This window comes from Hevea brasiliensis, chromosome 1, assembly GCF_030052815.1.
Source record: "Hevea brasiliensis isolate MT/VB/25A 57/8 chromosome 1, ASM3005281v1, whole genome shotgun sequence".
NCBI lineage: Eukaryota > Viridiplantae > Streptophyta > Magnoliopsida > Malpighiales > Euphorbiaceae > Hevea > Hevea brasiliensis.
Genome location: NC_079493.1, coordinates 122,388,698 through 122,400,124, shown reverse-complemented (window position 1 = coordinate 122,400,124; position 11,427 = coordinate 122,388,698). Strand labels below are relative to the sequence as shown.

The 11,427-nt window shown below is 31.4% G+C and overlaps 1 protein-coding gene and 1 non-coding gene across 4 annotated transcripts; both read left to right on the top strand.

Annotated features, from left to right (window-relative positions):
- The first annotated feature begins 4,946 nt into the window (after nt 1-4,946).
- LOC110649970 (probable LRR receptor-like serine/threonine-protein kinase At1g05700) lies at nt 4,947-9,895 on the top strand. Of its 3 annotated transcripts, none has more exons than XM_021804738.2 (13): nt 4,949-5,436; nt 5,927-6,473; nt 6,724-7,190; nt 7,266-7,401; nt 7,535-7,591; nt 7,696-7,767; nt 7,843-7,923; nt 8,020-8,171; nt 8,287-8,516; nt 8,620-8,746; nt 8,853-8,915; nt 9,007-9,196; nt 9,282-9,895. In XM_021804738.2, exons 1-13 carry the CDS (start codon nt 5,247-5,249, stop codon nt 9,709-9,711), a joined length of 2,742 nt encoding a protein of 913 aa, XP_021660430.2. In that variant the 5' UTR covers nt 4,949-5,246; the 3' UTR covers nt 9,712-9,895. The 3 variants fall into 3 exon arrangements, with proteins under 3 accessions (XP_058006377.1, XP_021660430.2, XP_021660429.2); XM_021804737.2 differs by having other exon boundaries at nt 4,950-5,436; nt 7,520-7,591; XM_058150394.1 differs by lacking the exon at nt 8,853-8,915 and having other exon boundaries at nt 4,947-5,436; nt 7,520-7,591.
- A 535-nt stretch (nt 9,896-10,430) lies between these two features.
- On the top strand, nt 10,431-10,512 carry TRNAS-UGA (transfer RNA serine (anticodon UGA)). Its single transcript has one exon. It is a non-coding gene; the product is annotated as a tRNA-Ser (tRNA).
- The last annotated feature ends 915 nt before the right edge of the window (nt 10,513-11,427 follow it).

The window sequence follows — 11,427 nt, the reverse complement described above, 5'->3', positions numbered from 1 at the left end:
TGCAAATTGTCTATACAAAAAAATTAATCAGTTTACTTAAATTTGCAAGTGATAAAGAAAAATTATTTTCTAGTAGTGAAAATGTAATTGTCTCTTTGTTTTCATCTGTTTTTAAAAATGATACAAATTGTCTATACAAAAAAATTAATCAGTTTACTTAAATTTGCAAGTGATAAAGAAAAATTATTTTCTAGTAGTGAAAATGTAAAAATGATGTCTTAACTATTTAGTTCTATAATTATTTTTTATAGCTAAACTACCCTAATTATCTCTTCCTTATTTATCTCTTATCTTCTTTTATTTCCATCTCTAAATGTTGCTTCTCCTCTATGCTCACACCTTTCTCTCCCTCATTGTCTCTTTGTTTTCATCTGTTTTTAAAAATGATGCAAATTGTCTATACAAAAAAATTAATCAGTTTACTTAAATTTGCAAGTGATAAAGAAAAATTATTTTCTAGTAGTGAAAATGTAAAAATGATGTCCAAAGAATTAAAAATTTTAAAAAAATATAAATTCAAATTTAGTCTCTATAGAAGTAAAATTTCTATTTTTATCGAATAATATATTTTTCAAAATGTTATATTTTTTAAAATACATTGAAAAACTAATTAGTTTTACTAAAATAGAGAGACTAAATAATAGTGTTTTGAGAATATAGGGATTAATTAATTAGTTTTCTTAAAATATAGAAACTAAATAGTAGTTTGGATGGCATAAATAACGGAAAATTTAACGAAGTGAGTAAATAGTTTAACGGAAGCAAAATAAAGAGACTAAATAGTATATTTTTTAAAATACAGGGATTTAGTAGTTAATTTTATTTAAATACAGGGACTAAATAGTAATTTTTTTTTATTAAAAAATAAGTTATTTTTATATATTTATGTATTTAAATATTATAATTTTTTAAAAAATAAATATATTATTAAAATTATGTTTAAAACTCATATTTTTAATTTTTATTTTTTTAATAAATAAATTTTATTATATAAAAATAATTTAGAATGAAAAATAAAAAAAAAATCCTACAGGAATATTTGATTCATGAACACTTGTCAGCGGGAGCCAATATTCATAACAATTTATAGTTTCCTTTTTTTAATATTTTAAATTCATTTTAAATCTATGAATTTCCTTGAATGCGTAGCACGATGCTTTCCAAGAAACTAATGGGAGGAGAGCCAATAGAATACAGCAATCGAAAGACAGTTAGCCCCAAAATCTAATGAAATATGGAAAAAAGTATAAATTTATTAGTGAGTAAGAAATAATTTCTATGGTCAAATAAATTTACATCTAATAAAACATTCTTTTTAATAATAAAATATTATTTCCTTTTAATTTTACATATTAAATATTATTTATTATTTTAATTAAAATAAAATTAAAAAATAAAAAAGTGAAAATTTATTATTTTTAACATTTATTATTTAAAAATAAAAAATAATATTTTATTATTAAAAATAATATTTTTTTAAAAAATAAATTTATTTAATTTTAATTAGAAAATAGGGGAGCTTATTTAGCTTAAAACATGATTTTAAATTTATGTACTCTTTGACTGAAAATATAAAGCCTTATTATCTTTTTTTTTTATTTTTAAATATTACATACTGAAGTGAGTCACCAGCTCGAATCAAGGAAATAAAATAAGAAAGTAGATAAGCCCAATCCCAACTTCTATTTTCTCATTTGGGGACTAATTCAAACATGTCTTGGTGGATCAGGCTCAGATATCCAACGCCAGGCTCCTGCTGCACCCGCGGCTGCAAGTGCTGTGTGTTTCCCATAGTAACTCAGCCTATGTGGCTCTCCATGAGAATATTTTGCAATAACTTCCTAGTCTTTGATCTTTGTATGTAATTACCAATGATCGTAAAAACAGGCAAATTCTTCTCAACATGAAGTGATAGAGTTTTAGCTAGACATCCAAATACACTAAAAATTTTTGTAAGTAGGTGACTTAAATCATAATTAACTTTTAGTGTTTCTTCTGGGATTGCCAATTCAAGTACGATTATCTCTGAGATGGTTAATTATTTTGTATGTATAGCTAACATAATTACAACGTCAAAAGTTTGACTTTAATCCATGCATAAACGAGTATTATAAATTTTTTCAAGAGACCTCTAGAGGCAAAGGAATCCTTGGCTTGTGGAGTTAGCAAACTGATTGGAACTTGTCAAATACAAGAGATGCAAGATCATTGACTAAATATATTCATAGTAAGACAACTTGGACAAGTCAATAACCATGCAGTGATATTGAGTCATCTCTAGAATTATGAGGTTTCTAATTCAAGTCACAGTCAGTTAATTTATTAGGATTGTTGCTCTATGCCAAGCTACACAAATAAGTCTTGGATAAACATTGAAGATGGAGCTGCTAGCTGCATTCAAAATGGTGAAAAAAAAAATAAAATCAAAGCTTTGTGATTCAAGCAAAGCTGCATTTACATGTAACCACATTGATAATGTATCCTAAGGGTCTAAGACCCCAATCCCCTGTATAAACGATTCATGGCCTCAGTCATATGCATCTCATCTCCAAGTTATACGGCAATGGCAACTAATTCCCTCAAATATACTTTGGTTGCTCTCTTCATCTTTGCATTGGTATTGTCTCCGATGATACCATGTGAAGCAGCTCGGCCAAATCATCCTCGAGGTAATTGAAATTTGAATTCAAAGCTTTACAATTTTAAATACAATTTCAGTACCACTAAAGAATGTGTTCTTCATTTTTTTGTTTTTATTCACCATGTTAAAGTCTTGATTGGTATATCTTGCAGGTCTCCTCCAAACAGATGACCCCATTGTTTGTCCGGCTTGTGTCTGTTGCACACCTCCACCGCCAGGGGAGTGCTGCGAATGCTGTTCTACTCCAGTTGATCCTTGAAACTGTTTCAGCTTTTCAGGTGCTTGTCAGCCGTACACAAGCATGAATAAATAATAAAGAAGAAATGTTTCAAATATATGAATAAAACTATATTCAAAAGGAGTGTTTCTCCTTTCACTACTCTGATGTTGATACATTTGGCTTGATTTTAATACATACATATATAGAATAAGGTGTAGAGTATATTTTTATTTTTTATTTTATTTATGGTCCTACATATTTTTGGGTCAGCGCATACTGAGATTATGTTTCCTGCTGATTTTAAGAACACACTCTCCCACTTCGATTTGTTGTATTCAAGAAAATTAATTCTGAAATGTTTTTCAAAGAAGTCCAACTCTAATTGATAAGGAATAAGCTCCCATCCTTACTAATCACACTAATCCCATCAGGTGTAAAGTAAAATTTAATGGTTTTGAAATTAACGCTCAAATTAATAAAAAAAAAATAAAAGAAAAAAACTAAAGCCATAAGGGTATCTTCAAGCCAACTTACTTGCGTAGAGACTGAGTTTCCATTTTAGGTGATCTTAAGGGTACAATCCTAGTACATTAAAGATAAATAGATCCTGAAATGCTAGGAGTTAAACCCTAATTGATAAGAAAGAGGGTTCCCATCCTTAGTAATTGGACTAACCATATTGGGTGTAAAGTAAAATTTGATGGTAATGAAATACTAAAATTAAACTAAAAAAAAAACTATAAGAGTCTTTTTGAGCTGCTTACATTCATTGAGATTAAATTCCCTCTCTAAGCAATTTTAAAGGCATATTCTTATAAATTGGCTTAATATATTTTTCATTAAGGCATGTTCTTAATTTATTTTAAAGGCATATTCTTATAATTTAACGTATTTTAAAGGCATATTCTTATAAATTAGCATATTCATGGTGGTGGCTGCTATAATTTCTTATTGCTATGTATTTTTTTTTTTGTCATATTCAAAAATAAATAGTAAAAAAAAAGTGCTTATAGCATAATTATTTTTGTAATATTATAAATTAAATAAAAATTAATATTTTTTAAATATACTCTAAACATTATAAAATAATTTTTTTTATTTTTTAATATTACAATTAAAAAAAATAAATTATTAAAAAATATTTTTCACATATAAATTATTTTCTTCAAATGGAGTCTATTATATTAAACTTTTTTAAATGCGAAATTATCAAGTCACTGACAACTTTGAAGGCAAATATTATTGAGATATTAAGTTGATTGACAAATGAATGAGCAGTATATGGGAGAAAATAATGAGGAAAAAAATCATAAATGAAAATGAAGTTGAAAAATTTTTGGGTCTGGATCCATTTATTTTGAAGGGCTATCAGTAGTAGAAGCATCGCTATCGTCTTCTCTGCCTCCTTCAATCCCCGTGTGTCCATGGCGATTGGGCTGTAGTTAGCTAAAAATGAATTAAACAGCAGTAGTTAGCTACATTAATGATGTGGGGCACCAGAGTTAAAAATCATAAATTGACCTGTGGGCATCAAGCTATTTAAAAATACTCCGATGAGTAAAAAAAAATTAATTTTTTTTCTGGATTTTGCATTAAATTTTATGATTGGGACCAAAATCCCATTAATGCTAGTAACATGTTAAAAAAAATTTATATCTCACAAGATTTCTTTTAGTATTTTCTTATCTGTCCGACATAATATATTATTCACAGTGAAGCACGTATTACCTGAGCAGATGGCCTTGATCCAGGGGAGGGGTCCCTACTTCATGAAATGTAAAATTAAGAAAAAAGTCCTGCACCTTTTTCTGATCACATACCCATCCCTGTTAACTTTTGAAACAGCTGAAGGGTTAGTAATGCAAATTGATGGATGATGAAAATTTCATCAACAGCCCTATTGCTGGGGGCTGATCGATCGGGTTGCCGATTTATTACGTCAACAGCCCTAAAGTTGCTGATTTATGCACCCACTGATGTTGTTTTCTCTAATAATATGGCTTTTCTTATTATTATTCAAGTGTGGCGACTAATTTATAAGATCTCTGAGGTTCTTTTTATTATATAGCCTAATTTGGTCCGGCAAGTAAAAACACGTAACGTACCCACTCTCCCAATTCCCTCCCTAAATTTAATGCTTCGGACATGGCCTCTGTTAATACCATGCACAAGTGGGATAGGACCAGGGAGGTTGGTGTTGCTTTAATGGATGAGAACAAGAATCCTTCATTGCTTTACTTTCTCTTAACCTAAATTATCTTTATCTGCCTTCTTTCGTGCTAGTTTTTCTTGGTTCCACGTTTGTATCATTTAATTTCAAGCCTTTCTTTTACTGCCATAGCAAACTCATCTGCTTAAATAATTTCTTTCTTCTCTGGAGAGAAAATGGTCCAGAAATGCAGAGGCATATGGGCTTGGGGTTACATTAACGGGTTTATCTTGCTGCAACTTTTAGTTATTTGCTTAGAAACCAAAGGTTCAAATGTTTTTGCCTCGGGTGTTTCCAAATTTAGTAATTCTGAGCCTAACTTCATCATTCAAAAGCATTCTAGAAGAAAATTGGACGATGTAGCTGGTAAGTCCTTAATTTTATTCAGATAAAGATAGAAGCATTTGATTCATTATAAAGATAGAAGCATTTGATTCATTCACTTTCTAGCCCCTGTTTTTGTTCTGTTTCAGAGGTTTCTCTGAAAAGACTTAATACAAATATTGCATTTTCTTGTGATCTGATAAAAATCTTGGTTTTGTATACTTGATACATCTATTTATATTAGAATTATGACTCAAATTCTAGTGAGATTTGGAGAGATATCTAAGAGTTTATTGTAAGGGTTCTCTTGGATGTAACTCTGAAAGATTCCCAATTCTTGTCAGGAGTTACACTGATAACATATTTGTACTAAATTTCTAATTTGAGACACAGAAAGGCATAACCTCATTTGGCTTATTGGAATTGGAGTCGTGGATTTCTGGGTGTGAAGTCTTGATCAACCCCAGTAATAGCCAAAATAAACCCCAAAAAAAAAAAATAATTTCTTACTGGCTTGTGGGAATGATCACAGGTTCCATAAACATTGATTGTGGAATGCCAGAAGATTTCAGCTACACCGATGCCATTACTGACATTCAATACATTTCGGATAGGACATTCATAGACACTGGAGTGAATAAGAACATTTCTGCCAACTTCATTTCTGATGAGCTTCCAATGTCTGCAATGACTCTCAGAAGTTTTCCTCAGGGAAAAAGAAACTGCTATGCCCTGAGACCACCAGAAGGCAAAGCTAGTATCTACTTGATTAGAGCCTCCTTCATGTATGGAAATTATGATGATCTGGACAAGTTGCCAGAGTTCCGATTATACATTGGAGTTAATTTGTGGGACAAAGTGAAGTTTGACAATGCATCTCATATGGTAAGCAAGGAGATCATACATGTCCCTACAATTGATGACATATATGTCTGTCTCCTAAACACTGGTTCAGGAACCCCTTTCATATCAGCTCTAGAGTTGAGGCATTTCCATAATTCCACCTACAAAGCAGAATCTGTATCATTAGTTCTATACCGGCGACTCGATTTTGGCTCTACAGCCAACGAGATAGTAAGGTTAGTTTCACCTTTTCTTCAAAGTTCAGGCCACATACCCACATTCTGTGCAGAATAAGTTGAACTGACTGAATGCTCACTTTTACTGCCAATTGCAGGGATTATGGTTTCGTTACTGAATTGAATCATACTTAGTTTACATGGTTGATTGATGCAATTTAATTCAGTCACATTGATCATATACATTAAAATGATTAACAAATATTGAGATTTTCTAAAATATCATATGGTTCTTGGATCCCTGACTTAGGTACCATGATGATGCCTATGATCGCATATGGTTTCCTTACAACTGTCCTCAATGTGCTTCAATAAATACTTCCTCTGCAGTTGATTCCCTTGTTACCACTGACTTCAATCTACCATCAAAGGTGATGCAAACTGCTGTCCAGCCAATAAATGCAGATGAACCACTCAAATTCGAATTTGATATTGGCGATCCCAACGAAAATTTCTACATTTACATGCACTTTGCTGAAATTTTGCAAATGAACCAATCTAGAGAATTCAACATTGAATTAAATGGTGTGCTGTTACAAGAAGGTGTAGTTCTCAAGTACTTGCGTTCTACAACCTTACCTTTCCAGTCAGTAAGAGGAGCCAAGCTTAGCTTCTGTCTCTTTAAGTTGCCAAATTCTACCCTTCCTCCCATTTTGAATGCATTGGAAATTTATTTAGTGAGAGATTTCTGGCAGCAACCAACCGATCGAGAAGATGGTATGTTTCTTGATATAATTCAGTGATCTATATTTGTTTTGTTGAAGCTTGACTTGCTTGTATTTCTCATCATAGTTAAAGCAATTGAAGACATCAAGTCAATCTATAACGTCGTTAAAGGCTGGCAAGGAGATCCATGCATACCTCTTCCATCATGGGATGGCTTGAATTGCAATGATAATGGTTATAATCCCCCAAGAATTATTTCCTTGTGAGTTCTTGTTCTTGAGCAAAAGATGAAATGAAATAACAGAAGACTTAACTCAAAGTTGTTATGGCCATGAAAAAAAAATAATCCACTTGCAGCTTAAGTAATTAATTTCATTCAGGAATTTGTCATCTAGTGGACTAACAGGAGAGATCGATCGATCATTGTCCAATCTTAAATTACTGCAGCACCTGTAAGCAGAAAACTATTTTCAATGCTGAATCATGTTTCTTCAACTTAACATTAATTATGTGAAACTTCACATCAAATTAATATTGTTTTCTGCATTTAATTCAGGGATTTATCAGAGAACAGCTTAACGGGAGGAGTACCTGAATTTCTGTCAGAACTACCATATTTGAGGACTTTGTAAGTTATACTTCCTTCATCCTATAATTCTGCAACCATTAGAAGGGAAATGATATCATTTAACTAAAACTGCAGGAATTTAGCAGGAAACAAACTCTCTGGTTCGGTTCCTTTGGCTCTCTTGGAAAGATCCATTAGCGGATCATTGACATTGAGGTTCATGAATGAACTCTTTTTTCCCTTTGGCATTCCTGTGCTTATACCAAAGTTCCTTTTCTTGTCCTTAGACTAAATCATTTTCCCTAATGGTAGACTGGTTGGGAATCCAGAGCTTTGTCTGTGGTCTCCATGCAAAGAAGAGAGGAAGAGTGCTTTGGTTCCAATAGTTGCAACCATTGTTCCATTGGTAGTCATCCTCATGGCAATGACACTGATTATCCTGTGTATCTACAAAAGAAAAAAAGGTACATGCATTTGGCTTAGATGATTGTTGAATTTACAAAAAATCATATTTCCAAGGGTTGCAAGAGAGCTATTAATAGCTGTGTTGCTAATGAAGAATTGCAATGCTTTATGAAGTTGCACGGATGCTTGTCGATTCCCGGATGGAAGAAGGATCATCACTGAAGTCACACAACAGACAATTCACGTATGCTGAGATTGTAAGAATGACCAACAACTTTAGCACTGTTATTGGGAAGGGGGGATTTGGAACAGTTTACCATGGCTACTTAAGCGATGATACCCAAGTTGCAGTCAAAATGCTTTCTCCAACATCAGGTCATGGCTCAACTCAATTTCCAACTGAGGTATGATAACTAAGTTATCTCCCAACTCAATTTCATGTAAATATTAAATATTATGTGTGATTTCCATGTGATATTGTTTTTACTTGAATATTATTTTTCACAGGCTCATCTCTTGATGAGAGTTCATCACAGGAATTTAGCTTCATTTATTGGTTATTGCAATGAAATCGGAAACATTGGGATTGTCTATGAATACATGGCCTGTGGAAATTTAGAACACTATTTATCAGGTATCATCTATTCAAACCATTCCTAAATTCCAGCATAATTACCTAATCAATCTTCCACATAAAAATAAATAAGAGAGTTTCTGAGATTAGTATCCATTGCCTGCAGATAAAACAGTAGAGGTTCTGGGTTGGAAAGAGAGACTGCAGATTGCACTGGATGCAGCACAAGGTCAAGAAAACATTAAGTAAAAATGAATTGAACTAGTCATGGTCATATCTGTTCATGTTAGCATTAATACAATATAAAATTAATTGTGCAGGGCTAGAGTACTTGCACCATGGTTGCAAACCCCCTATAATTCACAGAGATGTGAAAAGCGCCAACATTTTGTTGAATGACAATTTGCAGGCCAAGATAGCTGATTTTGGGTGCTCAAAAATTTTCCCATCTGAAATTAGGAGTCATTTGTCAACCGGAGTTGTTGGCACCGTTGGTTACCTTGATCCAGAGTAAGTCGCTGCATATGTCTATAAGTTCGATTTTTAGTGATGGCACAGGACTTGATTTCTATCTTCTTTTTCTTGGTTTCTGTAGGTATTATTACTCAGCCAGCAGGCTAACTGAGAAAAGCGATGTTTACAGCTTTGGAATAGTTCTTCTAGAGCTAATCACAGGCCAACCTGCAGTAATAAAAAACCATGATCAGAACATTCATATTGTTCATTGGGTGAGTCCTTACATCGAAAGAGGTGATATAAGAAATGCTGTTGATCGAAGACTACAAGGAAATTTTGATACCAATTCTGTTTGGAAATTCTTGGAAATAGCAATGTCATGTGTACCATCAATTTCCATTCAAAGGCCAACTATGAACCATATAGTTGCAGAATTAAAGGAGTGTTTGGAAACAGAAATTGCTCGAGAACAGAATTGCAGAATGGGGGGACAAACAACGAGATTAAGCAATTCGTTTGAAATCATTACTGTGGATCCTGAAACTCAAGTGGGTCCAGAAGCAAGGTAGAAATGAACGAGGGTTTCACAAGTGTGCAGTATAATGCACTCATGTCTCTAGTTTTACATATATAATTTTTTTTTTTTATTTTGTAAGTTTTTTTTTTTTATCCTTTTAATTTGTCAAAAATAATTACTTAATCCTTACACTTTTAAAATCCAATTAAAACTTCCTTATATTTTGTGAAATTAAATTTTTTAATCATTATAGAAGGAGAATTTATAATTTAGTCTCTAAATTTTACTTTATATTATAATTTAGTCTTTAAAATTTAAAAAATTAATTATTTAATATCTGAATTTTACATTATATTACACTTTAGTTTCTATATTTTAAGAAATTAATTATTTAATATCTATACTTTTAGTATATAAAATAATTTAGTCTCTATAATTTTAATATTTACAATAATTTTATCTTTTTACATAAAAATTAAATTGTTTTATATATTAAAATTATAGAAATTAAAGTATAATTTAGTACAAAATTTAAAGATTAAATAATTAATTTTTAAAATTTAGAGACTAAACTGTAATATAGGATAAAATTTGAGGACCAAATTCTAAATTTTTCTTTATAAAACACAAAGACATTTTAATTGAGTTCTTGAAAAATGGGGACTAAATAATTAATATTGACAAATTATAGACAGTAATTACACTTAATCGTTCCTTCTCGCGTGTCCTGCTATAGAAGTTTTTAAAAAACATGTAGAAATGGGCAATAACGTCGATATGTCCGAGTGGTTAAGGAGACAGACTTGAAATCTGTTGGGCTTCGCCCGCGCAGGTTCGAACCCTGCTGTCGACGTTTCGTTAACGTTTTTTTTTTTTTTTTATTTCACATTATCCCTCTTCCCCAGTTAGACGATAGGAAAGGAAACCATAATCATAAAGCAACAAGTTTAGATTGAAATCATGAGTCTGTTTTCCATTTAATAATGCGAAAAGTCACATCACATACAATATATTAAAAAATAATTAAAAAATAAATTTAATTAATTTTAATTATATTATAATAATATTTAAAATAATATTTTCATTTAAAAAATAATTTTAGCTTTCAAACTTAAAGGGCGCTCGTTGAAACTTGAAAGTTCCTGGCCTAACAGGTAGGGCAGCTGCCAGCTTTACAAACACTGTACCATGATATAACTTTACCATGGAAGATCACAATCTGCAGTTATTTGCATTTGGCCATGTTCAATCCATTCAACTAATTGCTTGCAAAATTGGCTTCTTCTGTTGGGTCCATGGTTTATGCAACAATCCTTTTCCTTTTGCAACAGTACCTATATATATATATATATGTACTTCCAGATTTTTATCTGCCCCACTTTCTATAAGCTATCTGCTATTTTTAGGTGCAATGACCATAGTATTCCCATTACCAATATGTCTGACTTCGCGAATCAAACACTTGATCGGATGTAGTGAACATTCATAAAAATTAAATAAAAGATTGCAACATAATTAAGATGAACATGTAAATAAATTTTACAAAATTATGATTTCCTAATTATATATAAAATAAAATATTTATATATAATTATCACCAACGACCCAAAAGATATTAGACCAATTTCATTAATTATTGTATTGGATCTTGAATTTTTTAATTTTTGGATTTGTAAGTCGTTGGGCCACTTTATTTATGGATGATTGAATTTTTTAATTTTTGGATTTGTAAGTCGTTGGGCCACTTTATTTATGGATGAGAGTGGAT

Excerpts from the sequence above, each read along its gene's own strand:
- LOC110649970 (XM_021804737.2), top strand. The coding sequence starts at position 5,247 with ATGGTCCAGAAATGCAGAGGCATATGGGCTTGGGGTTACATTAACGGG. Across the intron at positions 6,474-6,723 it reads ACAGCCAACGAGATAGTAAG|GTACCATGATGATGCCTATG; the intron begins GTTAGTTTCACC and ends TCCCTGACTTAG. Across the intron at positions 9,197-9,281 it reads GTTGGTTACCTTGATCCAGA|GTATTATTACTCAGCCAGCA; the intron begins GTAAGTCGCTGC and ends TGGTTTCTGTAG.